The 21391-nt window shown below is 35.5% G+C and overlaps 3 protein-coding genes across 5 annotated transcripts; 1 reads left to right on the forward strand and 2 right to left on the reverse strand.

Moving 5' to 3' along the window:
- Positions 1 to 4310: 4310 nt before the first annotated feature.
- LOC132165650 (kihadalactone A synthase LFS) lies at positions 4311 to 10607 on the forward strand. Of its 2 annotated transcripts, none has more exons than XM_059576299.2 (11): positions 4311 to 4579; positions 4687 to 4882; positions 4987 to 5088; positions 5339 to 5390; positions 6594 to 6715; positions 6799 to 6899; positions 7002 to 7060; positions 7440 to 7496; positions 8369 to 8414; positions 9484 to 9563; positions 10246 to 10607. In XM_059576299.2, the coding sequence occupies exons 1-11, from the start codon at positions 4472 to 4474 to the stop codon at positions 10334 to 10336; spliced, it is 1014 nt and encodes a 337-aa protein (XP_059432282.1). In that variant the 5' UTR covers positions 4311 to 4471; the 3' UTR covers positions 10337 to 10607. The 2 variants fall into 2 exon arrangements, with proteins under 2 accessions (XP_059432282.1, XP_059432283.1); XM_059576300.2 differs by having other exon boundaries at positions 4990 to 5088; positions 10246 to 10605.
- A 655-nt stretch (positions 10608 to 11262) lies between these two features.
- Positions 11263 to 16422, reverse strand: LOC132165424 (NADP-dependent malic enzyme). The gene is made up of 19 exons (XM_059575978.2): positions 16044 to 16422; positions 15380 to 15500; positions 15206 to 15280; positions 14856 to 15007; positions 14669 to 14774; positions 14488 to 14553; positions 14171 to 14266; positions 14009 to 14080; positions 13822 to 13905; positions 13622 to 13720; positions 13160 to 13207; positions 12969 to 13022; positions 12777 to 12875; positions 12602 to 12691; positions 12422 to 12499; positions 12224 to 12298; positions 12027 to 12117; positions 11640 to 11768; positions 11263 to 11549 (listed from the first exon to the last, which is right to left on the reverse strand). Exons 1-19 carry the CDS (start codon positions 16193 to 16195, stop codon positions 11461 to 11463), a joined length of 1776 nt encoding a protein of 591 aa, XP_059431961.1. The 5' UTR covers positions 16196 to 16422; the 3' UTR covers positions 11263 to 11460.
- Positions 16423 to 18463: 2041 nt separating this feature from the next.
- LOC132165531 (V-type proton ATPase subunit D) lies at positions 18464 to 21004 on the reverse strand. 2 transcript variants are annotated; one of them, XM_059576142.2, is made up of 2 exons: positions 20749 to 21004; positions 18464 to 19606 (listed from the first exon to the last, which is right to left on the reverse strand). In XM_059576142.2, the coding sequence occupies exon 2, from the start codon at positions 19596 to 19598 to the stop codon at positions 18813 to 18815; it is 786 nt and encodes a 261-aa protein (XP_059432125.1). In that variant the 5' UTR covers positions 19599 to 19606; positions 20749 to 21004; the 3' UTR covers positions 18464 to 18812. The 2 variants fall into 2 exon arrangements, with proteins under 2 accessions (XP_059432125.1, XP_059432124.1); XM_059576141.2 differs by having other exon boundaries at positions 18464 to 19610.
- Between the last annotated feature and the right edge of the window lie 387 nt (positions 21005 to 21391).

A 21391-nucleotide genomic window follows, 5' to 3' on the forward strand; every position in this document is an offset into this window, starting at 1 on the left:
TTTGGAGGGGTGTGGTGGTTTACGGGTGGTTAGGTTATTAGAAGATGTAATCTGCTGTTTTAGTTTTAGTGTATTTTTGTGTTTTTAAGTTAGGTGTCAAATTCTCATTGGGTGCTACAAAAGTTGGGTTTTAAGAAAAGACCTCATAGTAGGGACTCTCTTTGAGAAATAACTTCATGAATCTTTAAAAAGTAATTAATCACTTCTTGAGGTAACTAAAAAAGAACAAATTAGTCATTGCTATTAGAAAAGTTGATAATGTGTGTCAATAAGTTCTCCATATTTGGCTTATATTTTTTTATAAATTCAATAGATCAACCATTAAATTTGTGGGATTCATAATTGACTTATGTGTGGTACATATAAGTTTACAAATCTAATGATTGATTTGTAAGACAATATGGATGAAATATGGAAAAGAAAAAAACATATCGACTCAAATATAGAAAAGAAAAAAAAATATTGACTCCTAGCATTACTCATTCGTTAATGTGCTAAGTGGAGTGGCTCACCCTTATGGCCTTATGAGTAGTTTGGTTACCATCTCGATTTTTAGTTTTATTTTTTAGATTTTAATTTTTAATAAAATAAAAAATATTATTTTAAAGGAAGAATGTAGATTATAGTCTTTTCGGGTCTTTGGTTTTTTTTGGCACTTTTGTTTTAGATCTAGTTTTTCAAACTCATATCTACTCGTCTCCGTCAATCATACTATCATGCGCCCCCATCACTGTCCCGGCTGGCTTCTCCGTTTTCTGCGTTGATCAACCAACGGAGTCTTGCGTGCAGGTGCGTGTCTTCCCGGAGATGTCTATGATGCCATACTCTTTCACCACTGCTTCTGTTGGGGTATTTTTGTTATGTTTAGTGTGTTTTGTTTTGATTTGTATTTTATTATGTTCGTTTTGTCTTGACCTTTAGGTCGATCGATTGAGGACATATGTTTTTTCTCTTGACCTTTGAATTGAGGAGGGTTAAATCGATGCGGGAATTATCTCTCTCGGCTGAAAAGTAAGATAAGGGAAAACATAGGCTATCTATGTCTTAAATTTAATATGCTTTTGGAGGCCTAAGCATATCTATTTTATAATTGAAGTTGTGCATGGGTTAGTACGTAGTGGCTGCTCTCATGCATAGATAGACTTTGATTGTTAGCATTTTCTAATTGTATCTATGACTTTATAATTAATTACATAGCACTTGGGTATGTTGTATTAGAGCGTTATGCTTTGTGATGATAGAGTTGTTATGCTCTAAATCTTTTTATGAGTGAATTTTGAAAGATTTTCTTAAAAAAAAATAATAATAATGTTTGCCAAAACCTTCTTCAAATGTAAAAGAATAACATTACTAAAAAAAAAAATTATTATTAACCTACAAATGGACACTGTATTTATTTAACCATTAAAAGTTAAAAAAATCCTATTATTGGATTGGACCCCAGAAAGAAGAAGTGCGCGCCGGAACATTCCGTCACAACCACGAAATAATGCCTTGATGATTTTGTAGGCGATTAAATTTATATATTACTCCTCAGTCCTCCACTTTTGACCAACAAAAGCAAAAAAGACACCTCCGTGTGGCGAAAGCAATTCGCAATTGCATGCCATGATGATAAAGTATGAATATTCAATTATTCAATAGGAATTACGAAACGAAGCTCCTCGAGTGTTTCCTACGACTCTCTCATGATGACTCGTGTCCCTTTATTTTCTTTAAGTGATTAGTGATACCTGAATTTTGTATGTTTTTTTTTTTTCAAACAGCTACATATGTTTTCAAAAAATTATACTTTTGATACCTTAGTTTCGTAAAATTAACAATGTCCTTCTACAAAAACTAAAAAATTAGGGAAAATTTCAGTAAGCTCTCTCAAACTTCTAACCGATTTGATAAGTACTTATTGAATTAACAAAACTCTCACTTAGACCTCCTGAACTTTGGTTTGCTCTTATTTTAGACTCTTCTATTAGTTTTCACCATTAAACCGATATTTTGTACCCATTATACCCTCAACCAAAATTACGTTGTTTTGGGCTCCAAAACTACACCGTTTTGAGCTTCAAAACTACATCATCACCTAGCCTAAAACGACTTCGTTTTAAGTATAATATTAAAAATTAAAAAAGGTACCAAATCGGGGTGGCTCCAGCCACCCATGGCCAGTCTGGGGGTGGTCCGACCACCCCCAAAAGGCCAAAAAAGAAAAAAAGGGGGGGAATCGGGTGTTTTAGGGGTGGCCGGACCACCCACAAGGGGCTGAGGGTGGTCCGGCCACCTCCAAAAGGCCAAAAAAATTTGCACGGGATAAATTTTTTGGGCTTTTGGGGGTGGCCGGACCACCCCCAAGGGGCTAGGGGTGGTTTCGGCCACCCCATACGTTAGACCTCTCCCAAACTATTTCTAGGAGTAAGAATATTTTTTATTTTTTAAATTATTATATTATTATAATACACATTGAGTAACTTATTAAAAAAAATATTAATAAATCTAATTTAAAAAATATAAAATATTCTAACACCGGGTAATGTAACTATCCCAAAACTTACCCTGTTGTGTTTTGAGATGGTCAATCACTTCAAAGCAATTTAAGGAGTAATTTAACATTCCTATTGTTTTGCTGGTCCGACGAGACTACCACCTTTCAAAAGGTGATTGGCTAAAGATTTGAAGAGAAAAAATGGTATGGATTTTTTATTTTGTTAAGATTGATAATGTATCATAATTTCAATTATTTATTTTAAAAGAATAGTATAAAAATAAAGAAAGCAGGAAATCTCAATTAAGATAAATGATTAAGGTTAATATTTTTTCCATATTTAATAGCTGATTTGTAAGATGAAATAGAATATATATATATATAATATATATATATATATATATATATATATATATATATCCTCAATTAATATTTTCATTATTTACATTTATTTATATATTCAAGTTATATTAACTAACCTAATTTGTTTCAAGTGATTTTTGAAACTTAACCACTCTAAATTTTAATATATTATAGTACATGCTACAACTAAACGGCCCTAGTAGAGAGCACTGCACATCCGGCCCCCCTCTCTTCCCCGAAACTTTCCCCCCCTTTTTCTTTTTTGCTTACACGTTTTTTGTTTTTGTTTTTGTTTTTTTTTTTTTTGTTTACAGGCTCAAGCGCCATTGCACTGGGTGTGCCGTCCACCATTTATGCCCTGTATTTTTTCATGGTTGATGGGGCTCTTGAATCGGATTGTTCAAAGCTCGATCTACATCCCTCTGTCAGACCTACCTCGACACGCGCCCCTTCACCGCGCGCACTGGTCCCTCCTGCTTCCAACGGCATCTGCCGCTTTTGATTTCGGCAACCTTGTGACGGATCATGACTCGCACGCGCCCGCGCGTGGTTTTTTCGCGCTCTTGCCAGAATCATTTGGCAACCTTCTTAATATGGTGTTTTGTTAGCTTTTGTGTCTTTTCTTTATTTTTTCTTATATTTTTCGTTTTCCCTGTATTTTGTGATCTTGGCCTGTTAGGTTGAAGATATGAATAATTTCCTGACTTGCGAGTCAAGGATGATGAGTTTAGATAGGTGGATGTTGCTACCTATGTATCGGATTGAGTTTGTCTAGAGCAGGCCTGTTGTTACAACTGAAGATTAATTATGAGTTAATAGATTTATATGTCATAGATAGGTATTAAATGTCAGATTGTTATGTATCTATTTATAACTTGTAAGCTTATAGCTTCGACTATGAAATTATTAGAACTTTTGTTTAGTAATGTAAGAGCTTTTATGTTAGTGATCATTCATCAATTAATGAGATTGAAATAATTTTTCTTTTAAAAAAAATCAATATATTTTTTAAAAAATATTAAAGAGTCAACATCACTATTAAGTGTTAAGTCAATCGACAAAGAGTGATGATTTACAGCACGCTGGGCATGCATGGACAGTCATGCACGCCCAGCTAATTTTTTTTTTTTTTTGTTATAATTAAAATATTCCGGCGTGCATAAATAGTCATGCACGCTTGATTAATTTTTTTTTTTATAATTAAAATATTATATTTTAATTATAAAAAAAATTAATTGGGCGTGCATGACTATTTATGCAGACCCCAACATGCTGTTTATATTTTAATTATAAAAAAAAAAAAAAAAAATAGCCGGCCCCGACATGCTGTTTATCATTACTCATCGACAAAACATGACGCAATTCATAAATAAAACGCAAGCGTCAATACTGGCTGCGGGGTATAACTGGAAGAAACCCGCTTGACATGTGCACACTTAGAAAAACCAGATATAAAGCGGCACAAAACAGAAACAGAAAATTAAAAATTTCACGAAAGACGTTTGGCAACCAAGAAAATAGATAAACGGCATTGCTCTCTTCTTCTTGCTCATTGATCGTTCTCAATCGAAATTTCGGCTCCTATTCGCCAAGAGTCCAAATCCTCCGGTACTTTGGTTTCCCGAAGAAATGGAAAATCAAAGCAAAAACGGCGTCGAAGCCGCGAAAATCTCAGTCCTCAATTGTATCGATCTCTCCAATCCTGACATTCACCAATCCGTTTCGTTGCTCAAACAGGTCCGCGTCAATTCCATAACAATATTATTTAATTATCTCTATTTTTATTTTCTTTTTAAATTCTGAGTCGCTGTTTCTGTTTTTTTTTTTTTAATCTTTTGGTTAAGGCTTGTTTGGATTCTGGATTTTTTTACATTGTAAACCACGGGATAAGCGAGGAGTTCATGGACGAGGTTTTTGCACAGAGTAGAAGGATGTTCGGTCTGCCATTAAGCGAGAAAATGAAGCTTTTAAGGAACGAGAAACATAGGGGCTACACCCCTGTTCTTGACGAGGTTTTGGACCCTGAGAACCAAGTTCACGGTTTGTTTTTGCTACCAACTTTCATTGACACAGAAAGAAAAAACAAATTTCACTTTTTAAGTGGGCTTATTCTTATTTCGCTGTAATCTCTTGTATTTTGAAAGTAGGAGATTACAAAGAGGGATATTATATAGGAGTGGAAGTAGATGAAGATGACGCAGAAGCGGAAAAACCATTTTATGGGCCAAATGTTTGGCCTGCACCAGGTAACTACAGGGTGATGAAAATAAAGTTGTTTTTTTTTTTTATTATTATTATTATTATTATTATTTTAAATTCACTTGTGTTTGGCAAAATTTAGCTTTGTCACTTGTCAGGAAGCTGCATTATTGTTTCATTTTACTGTTCTCTCTCTTTCTTGTAGTTCTTTAGGCAACGAAAGCATGAAACGTTTTTCTTTTTCGTTTTTGGTTCTGGGAACTAATGATTAAATATTGAACTTTTTGCTGCCTTTAGGACTATTGCCCGGATGGAGGGAGACAATGGAGAAGTTTCATCGAGAGGCTTTGTAAGTTTTAGCAAACATATGGTTTGCATGATGGAACTATTGCCTATTGGCTATTTCTTATTTACAAACATGCACTTGCAATTAGGATTTGTAATCGATTCTTGAAAATTACTTACCTTTTTTTTCATTTTTATTTTTTTTATTTACCGAGTTTTATTTTTTATTATTCCAACTAGAACCATCTCTTATGCAAGGTCACACGTACCAAACTTTCAATGACAGCAGAACGATGATAATAGTAATATGTTGTGGAGATGATCGTGTCCTTTTGTAAGTGAGCATGTTGCTAAGCAACAGATGGTGATCCAAAGTCACAACGTGAAGGGTTTTGTGGACTACCCAAGATATAGATGGCTTATGCTTTGAACGTGAAGATAGGGGCCCTGTTGCTAATTAACACTTGGCTTAAAGCATTCACATCCGGCTCAACAAATGTTTGGCTAAAATTTACATAAAGGATCACATTTTTCTATTCTTTTTCAAAGCACTTACATCCGACTCAGCATTTTAGCTATCCGCTTTCACTATTCCATTTAAATATTCTATCTCTATTCTTTTTTTATTCTTCTTGCCAAAAATCATATTTTTTTAAATTTGTCTTTTCCTAACGGTCACATTTTTAAAACTACATGATCATTGTAGCATTTAATACCATTTCTTTGATATGTATAATTTATCTTATTGACCAAAAAATAGAGAAAAGGCTAATCTTATAAGAAACAGTAGTGGAGTAGGTGGTGGAAAGGGAGCATTGGTGTGTCATATAGGCATTGCAAACTCAGGGGAGGATGAAGAGCAGGAGCAGTTGGCACAGATGAAGAGATTTTTGTATTAATTTTACTTATGCATTGTCGAGCTATAGTGCTCAGCAAGCCATTTTCTTAATTAAGATGGCTAGCAGGATGGGGTTTATTTTTTGCTCTACTTTGCTACAGGACTAACCAAAATAGCCTTTGGCTAGCCCAATGAGAATGCTCTTAGGCAGTGTATATACGTGTGTGGCAAGCCTAAATTGTTGAGTCTATATATGTAATTTGGTTAGTGTGTGGTTCAGATACTGTTTTGGCATCCTCGGCTGTCTCAGTTGTTCCCGTGGATCAATTTTGTGTAGAATGACTGGTATTTAGGTGGATTCATGTAGTATATGCTATTAGCTATTTATGTCTTTGTTTTCTTTTTAATCTATTCCTTGTGTGCATTCAGGGAGGTTTCAAGAGCAGTTTCAAAGATAATAGCTCTCGCACTTGATCTGGAGATTGATTTCTTTGACAAGCCAAAAATGCTTGGCGAGCCTATTGCAACCTTGCGCTTACTGCACTATGAAGGTTGAATTTAAACTGAAGGTCTTGAACATTTTGAACTTGGCCTTGTTTTATGATTGGTAATACATGAGGGGTGCGTTTTTTAGGTGAAATTTCTGATCCCTCAAAGGGAATATATGGAGCTGGAGCTCATTCTGACTTTGGTTTAATCACCCTCTTGGCAACAGATAATGTCTTAGGTCTCCAAGTAAGAAGAGTGCTATAAGATTGTAACTTTTTTGAGTGAGTAAAACTTAAATTATTTGTTGTAGTCTGACTAGCTATTGCAATCTTGTTGATTCATGGCCAGATATGCAAGGATAAGGATGCTAAACCTCAGATATGGGAATATGTACCACCATTAAAAGGGTGAGTAAATGTAGCATTTTTGAAGGTTGAGATTCTATATCTTTAAAATAGATCGAGTCTGGTTGATGAATATGAGCTAAAGTTGCATAGTTTTTTTAGATACATTATCTCACTTTGTGTGGATGCCTCTTTTTTTTTTTCGGGCATTTATGATTATTTCAGTTATGAATTTTTTCCCCTAAGTTCTATGAATTCATACTTTTGATCGAGCTTGATTTTTGAGCTCCATACCACTTCATTAAATATTATAAAATTTTATGGAGGTCCCATATTTGCAACATGTGAGGGATCACATATTTGCTTTATGAATGTTATAGAGAAAACATTCTGTTTAGTCTGGCATGATGACATTCTTTCTTTATGGTTTCATCTTTGACAGAGCGTTTATAGTGAATCTCGGTGACATGCTGGAGCGCTGGAGCAATTGCATTTTCAAGTAATATACATCTCTTAGTTGAACTTCTATCGCATATAAGAGATGATACTGTTTATAATGGAGCTTTGCCATACATTTAACCTCCCCTGAATTTTTCATCCTAAATGGCATTCTGTATTTAGTTATGATGTCTGACCGTTCTTTATTGCCATAACCTGATTTTCGGTGGCTATCTTCTACATTGATCTGTGCAGATTTTTTTTAATCTTCTAAATGTCATATATGAATTAGTTTCCCTTGGTTAGATTTCCTGTAATTGAATGTATTAAATATGATCGAAAACATTTGAACTTTTATTGAAATGCAAAACCAAAATAACTCTCTGGATTGGATTTGATTTATTTAGTGTAAATATAGAATGTTTATATTGCACCTTTGTCAACATGGCATTTAGTGCCATGCCAACTGAAGAATTCAATTTGTAGATGAGCTTTTTCTGAGCCATTAAACATTTTGTATCCCCAATCAAAAGCTGTGACAAATTATTCATCATTTATTAGAAAGAATTGCAGTAGCAAACTTTAAACTGGTGACAACTTTCACTTGTGCCAGGATGGTAATTATACTGCTTTATATTTTTAATGCGCTGTTAACTGTTACTTTTTTCCCGGGTATACTGGTAAACTTTCATTCCAGTTTGAAGATCATAGAGTATAGATTTTCCCCAATACATCATCGTTTTCTGGACCACTGCCATGAACATACTGCAGCTATTGCTGATTTGTTTGTTTTACTTTTATATATATATATATTTGTTTATTACTGTTGTATGCATGTCTAAGGGGCTTTTGCCAAAAACTGTGTTTTAGTTGTCCCCCTTTTACGAAAACTTTCTTTCTAACCCTGACATTTTGCTTTGTAAATATACTCAGGTCCACATTGCACAGAGTTTTGGTGAATGGTCAAGAGCGCTATTCTGTAAGGCCCTTTTTTTTATTTTTATGTACCTTCTCTTTTTAAGGAAAGTTGTATGCCCCTTCAGAAGCTTTTAAATTAGCCATGATTATGGTGCCAAAGTTTCTGCAATGTCATTATATAAATGGCTCAGGAACTTTTTTTCCCCTATTTCTTACCTGTAGCTGGATTTTAGATGCACAGTGGTGTTTGTATTACAAATGGCCGCTGATTAGTTTCACTTTTGAATTTTATCTACTTGGTTCTCTTTTTTAATTTTTCCCCCTAGTAGTCTTAGAATCATTTGTGGCAGTTTTTGTTGTTTCCATCGGGAGGGTAAACTGGGTCTTGAGATTAATTATTCTCCTGAACACTTGGTATTTTACTTGGCCAAATTCAATCCATAAATAATATCATTATTTATAGTGCACCAAATCTCTTGCTCTTGATAATTAATCTCCCCATTGGTTGGTTCTAAGCGTGAATAAGAAGACAAAAGAATGTTTTTAACCCCAGGGGGTTGGTTCAGTGGTTGGACAGTCTGGGACTTTGAGTATGCTCTTCAAGGTCTTAGATTTGAAACCTATTGAGTGCAAACTGCTTTTTGAGGCCATTGGACTGGGAGTTCGCCCTTTGAATTAACTGAAGTGCATTTGCGAAAAAGTCCTTACCGAGGGCCTGTGCACCCCTGGATTAGTCGGAATGAAGCTCCGGATACCCGATGCCAAATGAAAAAAAAAAAAAGTTTTTAACTTCTTTATGCTTCGATGACCATTTCAAATGCTTGATGGCTGAGAAAGGAGTTGGGTAATAAGTGAAATGTTAACTTGGTGAGGGGCTCTAATTTGTTGAGGGTATTGCTCAATTCATTTCATGTTATCTTTGCATGACATTTTTTTTTTTCCTGAGCATCTTTGCAGGACATTTACTCTTTATATATTGACCTAATTACCTCAAGTCCTTTTCGTTTTTTTTTTTGTTTTTTTTTTTTTTGTTTTCTTGATTTACTCGATGCATTTTCTATTACTTTCATGTACATTCTGCTAAAAGTGATCAGGTTTATGTGTATCTCATTTCCTTTTCCCTGCGGCAGATTGCATATTTCGTGGAACCCAGTCATGATTGTCTTGTTGAGTGCTTGCCAACCTGCAAGTCAGAAAATAATCCTCCCAAGTAAGTGTCCACAAAATTTTCCTTCAGCGTGATCAAAATTGTTGCAAGTGCAACTTAACATTTCCCTTCTTCCTGTATTGCTCAAAAAAAAAAAAAAAAAAAAAAAAAAAAGTGCAACTTAGCATTTATGTGAATCACACGTGGATAAATCAAATTGATAGTTACTGTTTGAACGAAAAAGGATTGTTTACCTCATTGTGTCCAGCGATTGAAAAAGAAGGAAAAAGTCAATATTTGTTAAAGAATATTTTTGCTTGAAGTTCTTTATGTAAATATATACAGAAAGTAACTTTTTCTTGCAGTCAACTGTCCTCCATTAGCTTTGCTCTTAAGTGGTAATAGCTCAATCGCGTTGATCAGGCAAATAAAGAACTGCTTGTTTGATTTTTCAATTATTATGATTAAATGTTTCTATTTTCCGACTCTTAAATTCTACAGATAGATTTAGATGGTGGGTTCTGTCGTAACTCTTTGTTTACTGGCTATGAGAACGTATGCATAGAGACAATTGATATAGTCATTCACCATATATATGTGATATCAAAGATCTAGATCACCCTGAAGGGCCTGAAACGTTAGGTTATAAAAGCAAAATCATGTGCATGAACTCAGAAATATTATAGTGTGCATTTCAAACTCTTAAACTCTTCCATGTCTGTGATGCATTCTTCTATTTTTCCAGGTTTACTCCAATCCTATGTCGGACTTACCTGACCCAACGCTATGAGGATACACATGCTGATTTGAGTATATACAACAAGCCTCAATCTTAAATTTTGCCATAGAATATGCATTGAGAGATCTGCACACCTGAGCAGCCAGCAAATATTTCTATCAAACCAAGCTAAAAATATGATAAACATTCCAGTAGAGGTCATTTTTTTTTTATACAAACCTGTAATTGTATATGTCTAGTCTAATAAGCGGTTCGCACGTCGTGATCGATCTTATTACACGTTCCTTTAGGTAAAATTTTATGGTGGGTTGGCTATACCACCAGATAAGAGATCTGGATGTATTACTAATATATATAATAAATTTATCTTTCTTTTGCCAACTCTCCTCTAACCCTTTTCATCATTCATAGTGAGAATAATTTGTCAGTCTTGAACAAAATGCTGGTTCAGGATGAAATAAATCACTTCCAAGAATCAGATTCTAAAATTGATGGCTAAGAGAACCGCTTTCACTTCTTCTGTTGGATAATCAGAACCAGTTCTTTCTGTCAAGGCACGAAGAATGTTCCTAAGCAAATCATGAAAAACTACTAAAAGGGCATAAAAAGAAAAGAGTCCTAAACAGCCACATCAAATTTAAATTCCATAGCACATTAAAAGAAAAGAAAATGCTAATTTCCATAGAATTTTAGGCGTTTAGGCGCTCCCTGTGAATTTTCTTAGCCAAACATTTTTGCCAGTTTTCATTGTTTGACATTTCCCCCGTCGATTGTCACTACTTGTGTAAAAAATTTCCTTCTATTTTCTGAAAATAGTTACGAAGTTAATATATTTCCAAACAGATTTTAAAATCGAAAACATCGAGAAACAATTCTCTTTGTTCACTCACAAAAGCATGTTTTTTGGAACAGTTTTTTAAACACAGATCCAATCAGACCCAAAATAGCTCTAGCCAAATTGCTTCACTTAAAAGTGATTATTTCAATTTAGTTTCATACCATTTAGCATAGAAGCAGGTGAAATGGGAGAATATTACAGCTTTATTCGAATCAACAAGAGTCAGAAGGCACAAAACCTCGATATTATATTACCTTAGAAACATATAACACACTCAACTCGAAAGCCATTTTTTCTTAAAGCTATCTTAAACACCATATGCAATATGTAGCTTCATAACGAGGTTTCAACGTAGTATGGCTTTAGAGTAATTCATTGACCATTCAACGATAATTCCGGTAGACTGGAGTGTACATGCAACTTTCAGCATATTTCACCAGATTCTCAGGGCGAGGAAGACGTGTCGCCACGCCTACAAAAACCATGTCAAGAAAGAGAAGAAACTATAAATCGCATGCGGTGGAAATTCCTATGAGGATGCTGATAACAAGAAGTTACTAACCAATTTCGTATGCCTTGGCAGCTACACTAGCAGCTATTTGAGCTGAAATCTTCCTGATAGAAGATAACGGCGGGTATATCAAACCCTTCTTGGTGATCTCCTTCGTTACTTGCCCGGCCAACGCTTCCGCTGTTGTGGAGGAGAACAACAAACATTTCAGTCAGTCCTCTGCCAGCTTAACAAGATTTTATAAATCCAAATGTTTTCGGTGTTTAAGCTTAAAATCATAGCTAATTACAAGATCCATGGGAATACTCCACTGTGAAACAAACCTGTTTTGCATTCCAGATACTGCAATAAAATTAGGAAAAGAAAAATGCAGAACATTTTGCTTTGAATAATTTGCTTTTATTGGATTATACCATTCATACTATGCTGCCTACTTACAGGCTGCAAGAAGCATTTCATCATGCACACGGATTGCTCCAGAGATAACGATACCCAAACCAAATCCGGGGAAAATGTAAGCATTGTTAGACTGCAATGACAAGGAAAGCCAAACCTTAGTCCTTGATGTCTAACCAATTTCTGTGAAGGGAACCTAATTCAAATACTAATGAGAAAAAAAAAAAAAATTGTATTACCTGGCCAGAGAAAAAGGTCTTGCCATTGTATTCAACAGGATCAAATGGACTTCCACTAGCAAAAATTGCACGACCCTTCAAATGTAGAACGCAAGAAACGTAAAACAAGAGTTAACTGTACTTGCAAAAGTAGAATAATCAAACATCCTTCATATGGCGAAATCCTGAATATTAAGACAGGTTGTGAATTAATTTTACCTTACTCCAAGTGTAAGCTTCCTCAGCAGTGCACTCAGACTGTGAAGTTGGGTTGGAGAGAGCCAGAATGAGAGGTTTCTGCATGTCATTTATTGCAAAAAGCTTAGTTTTTTTCTGGTCGATTTATAGTTGATAGAAAATTGAATAGGCAAAGTTCGGTCTCACAGAGAGAGAATTTACATCATTACAAGAGGTCATGGCCTCAATCACTTCCTTTGTAAATGTTTTTCCGACGCCAGATGATCCAATCAGAACTGTTGGCTTAATCACCTGAGGAAGTACAATAACTTAATAAGAGACCAAGAGCCACAAAAAGACTACTCACCGTAGCTTAAACAGTGACACTTTTTCACACCTTGACAGCACTTAAGAGATCCTTAACAGGTTCATGTTCATGAGCCCAAGGCTTCTTGAAGTGTTGAAGTGAATCCTTACGAGAACTAACAATCAATCCCTGCAAGAATATTTACATGCTCTTTAAGAAAGTTTTTTTAAAAAATGGCTAATATATTTGTCAGGCAAGGAACATTTATAAAGCTGTTACTACCTTCGAATCCACAAGCCAGATTTTCTTGCGAGTCTCTTCTACAGGAGCCTTTGTCTACAACAGCCAAATGAAAAACTAATAGATAAATAAATAACCATCAACCATCATGTTCAAGAACTATCCAAATCGTGTGTAACTATTACATAAATAACATGGGCAAGCAGCTGCATATGCTAATGGTAAATTACTACCTGTTTTGCCATCTCAAGAGCTATAAGCTCAGCTATGCCAGTCCCTGCCTGCAATCATGAAAGAAACCAAAGTGAGATTATTTATTTTATTTTTTTTATAACTGGGGTATTTGGGGCTTCACCCCAACTAGATCCCTGGGACACCGTGCAAAACGCCTATTCCATATGGGTTGGGTAAAGCTCAAGCTTTCGCCAGCACACGTGACCCAACGAATTGTTTGCACTCAAGGGGGGTTGAACCTTAAACCCGATGCTTCATGAGGCATCCGGGCCAATTGTCTTACCATTTGAGTCAACCCTTTGGGGTTTAGATTACATAACTTGGCTATCGAACAACATACAAATTGAGTTAAAGTTATTAAGATCCAGTAGACTATATGTTTTCGTTCTCCTCAGTTCAACAGAAGGGAAGGAAAAACCAGTATGAAGTAGAGATGAAATTAACATGAAGAAGAGTCTTACTTCCCCGGCACCAAGGAACAAGAATGTGTGTTCACCCAGGGTACCACCAATCAACTTCAGTGCTGCAACAACGCCAGCAAGAACAACCGCTGCAGTCCCCTGAAAAAAAAAGAAAAAAAAAAGAAGAAAGACAATAGAAGCTAGAACGTGCAGTGTAAAAATCCTTTAGTAGAAGATTCACCATTAATGCTACTTCGTACCTGAATATCATCATTGAAAACAAGATGAGTTGTGCCATATTTTGAAAGTAGCTCAAAAGCATTGTGATTGGCAAAATCTTCGAACTGAAGAAACCATTAAAATGTACTAGACAACATCAGAAATGCATGAAATTTTCAAACTGGGGAAACCTTTTCAACCAAGGATGTAATCTAACTCAAGCGCAACCTGTATCAGAACTTTTTCTCCATAGTTCTGCTTGGCAGCAGTCATGAACTCATGTAGAAGTTCAGAATATTCCTGACAAGAATCGTCAAATATTAATGTAAATTACATAAAAACAAATATTTAAGCAGGCTAAATTTGAGCAAGGTGCAAAAGTTCAGAAACCTGCCCAGTTGCTCTCTTCTGTCTAAGACCAATGTAGAATTCATCTTTCAACAACTGCTCATTGTTTGTCCCCACATCAATTGTTACAGGCAAACACTACAAAAGCAGAGTGCATAACATCCTTGATTAGTTCTTTTTTTAAAAAAAAAAAAAAAAAAAAAAAAATTCAAACTTTGCTTCAGTTTACAACTTAAGTATATCACATTAATTTCTACAAAAGTTTTTATACGGTTTAAATGAAGTACATTGTATGTGCAATAATTACAACATAGAAAAAATTGAAGCAAGAAAAACAAGTTTTATTTGGAAAAACTTACTGAAGAAGGCCGAACTCCTCCAAGTGCTGTGTACAAAGACAATTTCCCCACAGGAATCCCCATCCCCTGAAACATTCAACATTGTCAGTGAATGCTACTTCACTTTTACAGCCCAATAATTAAATCATTTTTTAGAATGTCTATAATTCAAAAAAAAAAAAAAAAATCACAACATAATTACCTGACAGCCAAGATCCCCAAGTCCCAAAATCCGCTCACCATCAGTGACAACAATAACTTGGATACTCCTCTCAGGCCAGTTTTTCAACACTTCAAGAATCTTACCCCTGCAAAAACCAAATTCTGTCATATTATGTCAAGAGTAGCTCTTATTTGCACATAATTATAGCATAAACGAAAAGTCATACTTCTCTTTCAAACTTATGTATAGACCCTGAGGGCGCTTGAAGATGCTCCCATATTTCTGGCAAGCCTCACCGACAGTTGGAGTATAGACAATTGGGAGCAATTCTTCAACATTATCAATGAGAAGTTTGTAGAACAGTCTTTCATTCCTCTCCTGTAAAAACGGGGGAGTTGCATTATCTTTTGAAAATACAGGCATTCCAAATTTCCAATTGCCATGATATACACGACACAATCATTTCGAATGCTATATAAGATATCATCAAACAATCTGTCTGCAGGTGGAGGCCATGCGCAAATAACATACCACAATCAACATCAAAACTGAATTCTATGAAGGTATAATAGCTACCTGAAGTTCCATCATGGCTATATATTTTAGCAGCGGGACTTCATAATTTCGGATGCTCTGCATCAGTTTCTTCACCTGAGATGAGTACAATTGGAAAGGGTCACCAAAACTTGAACAATGATAACAATGGGATTAGATAAAAAGGATGTGTTATACAATAAGCACTAATGTTACCTGAAGCTGTTGAGAAACTACTATAGGAGGCAGAAGACCGCGCAAGTAATGGGCATCCCTCTCTTTCTCAGTAAATGCAAGCCCTTTGTTATATTGGGGATCCCTGAGCAATGAATACCCACTGCTCCACAACCATGGAAAAGATTTTATTTAGTTATTTCATGCATCGATGTAATAAAGTTTTCTCTAGCAACAGAGTGATAGACACCATTGCCATCTCATATATAGTGTCATCTTTAGCTTCTGAATATCAAACATATATACAATATGCATACATATATAAAATATATGTACACATTTCTATACGTGTATGTGTGTGTGTGATTCTTTTGAGATCGAAGTCCAACTAAGTGGGGCCTCAGAATGAAACATAACGTGTCAGAAAATTTAAGGAAATTCAGATTAGAACAAAAAAAAGATGACTTTCGGGTGAAACACAATCCAAAGTGGCATAAGATGAAGCAGAATTTCCTTTCCTATTGGGGAAAAAAACTCGATGAAAGGCTGAAAGCTACCATGCAGTGTTTCACAACCAAAAGAAAAAGAAAAGAGAATCCACTGGAGTTCACTAAAGACAGACCGAAAAATACAAAGCAAAAGTTAAACTAAAACATGAAAAACTGAAATGGGTCATGAAAAAGTTCAAAAACAGAGAGAGTGAGACCTGGCAACAGAGAGAGTCCAGGGGGTGATAAGCAGGTCCTCGGTGGCTTGATCCTCACCGTACACGTCCTCGACGCCGCCACCGACGGTGGATTTGGGGTCCATGTCCAGAACCGACGCGCCTTGTCTCATCTCCTTCAGCGTGCTCTCCATCCTGATCACCTCTCTATTACCTCTCAAGACTCTCTTCTGCAATACACACAAGCAACTCTGTTACCTCTGTCTATGTAAACACACACCCAGAAATGCTCTCAGCTCTCTCTTGCTCCTCTGCTCTTAAAAATCAAAGACACACAGGAAGACTTCTTTTTTCTTCCTAGTAAATTAAACAAGTCAAATGGGGAAAGGATGAGGTGGCGTCGTTTTCAGAAAGAAAAATAACGATGAACAACGCTCGTCATCAGTCATCACCTACTAGTGATAACTCTACCGACAGATTTTACTTTTGTAAAACCATGGATATTCAGATTCTTTTTATTTTTTTTATTTTTTAGTTGATATATATTATTACAGGTGGCGTCGTTGTTTTTCTTCTCCGTTCTCTGTGCGTCCAAAGTCATGTTAAAGAAAAAAAAGATGCTTTTTCTTCTTGTTTTTTTCTCCATTTTAGTGGTGCTGGTCACGATCGAGAACGGAGACTTTATGGGTGTGGATCAAAATTATTACCAATAAAGTAGCTTTGTTTAAGGAGATCATTGCGCCAAAAATCTAGATAAGTTTGAAAGAGAGTTTTTATTTTTTATTTAAAAAAAAAATCTTATGGGGGAGAAAGACAGAGAAGAATAGGTGGGAAAGTGGTGTTTTGCCTTAATTATTTGGAGAGAGAACGCTGGTGATAACTGAGTAATTTTATAAGTTTTTTTTTTAATCATTTTAAAAATGACGTGACTATTAAAATTACTATTTGATTAAAATTTAATAATAATTAATCAAAAGTCTAATAATTATTTTAATAACCACATCATTATTAAAAAAACTTATAACATTAATGAAAACTAAATAAAAAATAAAAAAGAAATTGCAAGGGGTGGCTTCGCATGAACTGGGGTGGACAGCCACCCCTTGCAATTTATTTTTTATTTAGTTTTTTATTCTTTTAATTTTGATTTAAAAATTTATAAAATTTTAATAATAAACTAATAAGAGAAGCCGCTACATCAGCATTTGATTTGGTAAATGTGGAAAAATGATTTGCATTCTAGCATTTTCCTATATGATATGTGTCGGTTTCTACAGAAGGCTAATGAGTGCATGGCTTGGTTGGCTGAAGGCATCCCTTATAATATATATTAAATAATTAATTTTTTTTCTTAAAATAATAATTTAATATGGTATTGCTCTCAGACAAGAAAGCTCCATTAAACTATGAAAGAAAGCCCTACTCGAACAAGAAGCCACTCTTTACAATTTTTTTTTCTGCTCGTAAAAAATTGTAGAGATCCATCCGGATGGGTGCAGAAGTAACTAGTTTATAGTTTATACTCTTCCCAATCACTTTTATAAAGAGCCTGTTGGAGCTGTGGGAATATTAAAAGAACAAGAAGAGGATATTCAATGGGGATGAGAGTGACACAGCATTATTTATGCCTCTTGCAACCCAACCCCACCATGTTATATTCATACTCTTTTTTAAAAAATCCATTTTATAAGATCACACGGATCAGCCAAAATTTGGGACGTAGGGAAAAAAACAAAAGATGAAAACCATTAATAAATTTTCAAAGGCGATTAGATTATGATTTATTTAATTTAATTTCCAAGATCCAGCCAAAAATGAATATATTGAAGATAAACATGGAGGGGGATATAAATAAAAGAAAGAAGCTTTACGTGACAAGCAGTGCAGCTTGTCTTGAATAGTTTGGACAAAACAAACAGACAGAGTCACCACCTACTCAAGAGGCGGCTCAATCTCAATTCAACACGTCGCCTTTACGTGCTGGCCTACTACATAATTTGCTCTTGGACTTGGACCCTCTCTCCCACGTTACCTTTATCCGGATGGAACCATTCCCTACTCACTGCTATGAAGGTTATTTCAGTGGACTGATTGGGATTCCTAGCAGTTTTTTTTGTTTTTTTAATCCAAATAACTAGTAATTTAGCTAAATTTATATGGAAACAATCTAAATAAACTACTTTTGACTGTTGGAACATGATTATATCTTTATTTTTTGTGTTCTTTCTTTGGGTTAATTAGCGGAACCTTTGCAAACAGACGATATTCATCTAACTTAAAAAGAAGCAACTTAGATGACTTAATTCTTCTTGTAAATTGACGAAAGTCCATGCACAAGTTAGCTGAAAAGATACAAACTTTCTTAGATGACAACATTTTTTTATTTTGACAAACAACTAATTTTCTGTTTTGTTGTGCTAAAAAAAAAAAAAAACCTGAATAAATAACCAAAAACCAAAAACAAAACAAAACGAAACCCATTACATAAGTAATTAACATAAGGTGCTTAATAAAAAGATAATCAACATATTGCCCACAAATAAAAACAAAACAAATTAAAAAACATCATGAACGAGATTTGCCATTTGCTTTCACCAAATCACTTGCCCACATTCATCTATAACCCAAATTAGCAAGGAAAACGAGGAGGACCCAAGGTTGGGTTTGGGCTTAAAAAGATCATGCAAAATTTTTTTATTTTTGGGGGGGTGGGTGAAGTGCCAGCTTGGGTTTGGGGGGGCTTGATGGCAAAACGAGAAGCACGGTCAAAGCTATACATTCTAGAGAAGAACATATAAGCTAACCCCCAAATCAGAAAATGATATCTTCATCCTTCTCAGAAGCTGCAGATAACATGCTGTGAGCTGCATTTATTGAAATCCCTTTCTGCAAAGATACTTTCTCTGCAACCTGCTCCTCAGCAAACTGCTTGGCAGTTTCACGCTGTTTCTCGATTGCCCTCTTCTTATAACCCTGTATCTTCTTTAACCTGAAGAAATCCTCCCTTTCCAGCTCATCCAACTCCGCCTTAATGTAACTTATGGTGTTCTCCAACCTTGGCTTCACAACATTCTCTAGTGCATTAACCCTACGATTGGTGGTCTTGATTGCATCATCAAGTGTTAAGAATGATGTCTGAAGAGAAGCAAGCTCAACAAGAACCTCGATCGCTTTCACATTAGCCGCACGGCACAGCTGAACCTGTTGTCCACCTCTAGCCAATCCAGTGAGGGCATTCTTGGTCTCACCATCAGTAAAATACTCGAACTTGGGGAGCCTGACGCCAGCAATATTTTCTTGCCTTGATCGAACTTTAAGAGATGCATTTTGAACATTCTCGAGAACAACATGCTTGATGTTCTCTCCAGCAACATACTTGGCCTCTGTTAGGGCAAATGACGCAGTCTTCATGACATCTCCCATTGACTCTTTTGTGGAGACAATCTTTTTAAGAATCAGACGGAACTGAACGGTTAAAGCATCACTCTTCTTTTTGAGAAGAGCATGACCTCTTGTAGCACCAACAAGGCGAGCTTTCATCATCCCAAGCATTGTTACAGTGGGAACCACAGTCAAGCGCTGGCTTTGGCCTGACATCTTTCCAACTATCTAAGCCAAATATACAAACAGGTCAAATATTTAAAGACGATAAAATTGCTTGGTGCATGGAAAATAGAAGGATATGTAAGAATAAATAGAAAATCACAACTTTTATAGTTCATTAGAATTATAATCACAAAGCTGTTTATTTCCTCAAGTATACTACTAGAATTTAGCCCATCAATGCACAATCAAGCAAAAAAAAATCCTCTTTACATCAACTAAATGTTACACAGCCTCCAATTGTGTTCCAACCTTAAGATGATCAGCATCTACTCATAGCTTAGTTATTTCCAACTTTAAAAGGCACTTTCTAAAACTTTCTAAACTTCATCAAAACCCCCTATATCCCATTCCACTTTTCCTCTACCATACCAGCAGTCATGGAGTCTTACAAAATTTTCTTTATAAACTGAAAAGCACTCAGAAGCTATAAGTTATAGAACTTGAGCATGAACAACAGAGTTGATCAAGTATCATTATATCAGTTTATGGAAGTCAATGTCCATTAAAGCGTAAATGAGAGCTGTATAAGCATACACTAAAACATAAATTACAGCGACCCAAGTTGAAAATCATACTAAAGAGTGTATGTATGTAACCATTCATTCCAAGCCGTATGACCAACCAATAGTTGGAAACCTCTAAACTAATGCATTCAGGAATTGAAGAAAAGCCACCTAAATAACATACGCATTTCAAAGGAGCCATTTCCCACTTGCATCCTGAAATATCCTCTCATTTTAACTCATTCCAAAGAAACATTATACCACCAAATCTTCTTACTGCAATCACACCATTATAGCATACCTGATTTTGAAACCTAACAAATTCCAAGTCTTAATGAGGTACCCACAAAAAGTGAATCCGAATACAAATTATTTTAGGTCCCAACAGCTAAAAACTTGTGAGGTTTACCTTGCATAGGCTTTCTACGCATCAAGATCATGAACCTCTAAGTCACGCAAAATTACCTCAAATAAAAAAATCAAGAAACCCGGTTTCAAATTTCTAAACTTCAATGGAAAAATCCAACCAAACAAACCCACAAACCATATATCGGCCGAAGAGGATAAATTCACAATAACCCAGATGAAATTAACCAAAATCAACATCTAAATTCACTGGATGGGGTCAGATTACCCACCAAGAATGGTTCAATTCAACGGTAATCGTCGTAAAAGAGTTTGGGATCTCTCGGCGTTTTCTGGCGAAAATCCGGCCACCCGCGACGACGAAGGAGACACGGAAGTGCTGTATCCGATGGCGTAGCCTTGAATTCCACCGGAAACGGCAAGAAGCGAGAGTCGGTTGAGAGAGAGAGAGAGAGAGAGAGGAAGAGAGAAAGTCGGGAGATTCTGCGTAGTGCGTAGGACTTCCTGTTAGATGATCCTGCATGACCCCTCCTCCCGTAAGCTATCATTTTCCAGGAAAAAGAAAAAGAAATTAAAAAAAAAAAAAAAAAAAAAAAAAAAAAAAGGCTAAATCCAAAAATGGTACACACGTGATTTCCATGTTTATCAAATTTCTAATTGAGTTTAAGAAAGGAATACAATTTATCCCACTATCGAATAAAAATATTGTTTCTAGGCTATATTTGCCGTATGACCTACTTGTCATTTGTAAATAATAATAATAATAATAATAATAATATAAATTGGTTAATGTGATTTGGCATTTCGACAAATAGCTCATAACAGCATTCATATTGAACTTTTCAAATAAAAGTTAAATTTGAAGAAAAAAACTAACGTTTTTAAATTTAAAGAGTCACTTTTAAAATGAATCAA

The sequence above is a fragment of the Corylus avellana genome, chromosome 11 (assembly GCF_965113065.1).
Source record: "Corylus avellana chromosome 11, dhCorAvel1.hap1.2, whole genome shotgun sequence".
NCBI lineage: Eukaryota > Viridiplantae > Streptophyta > Magnoliopsida > Fagales > Betulaceae > Corylus > Corylus avellana.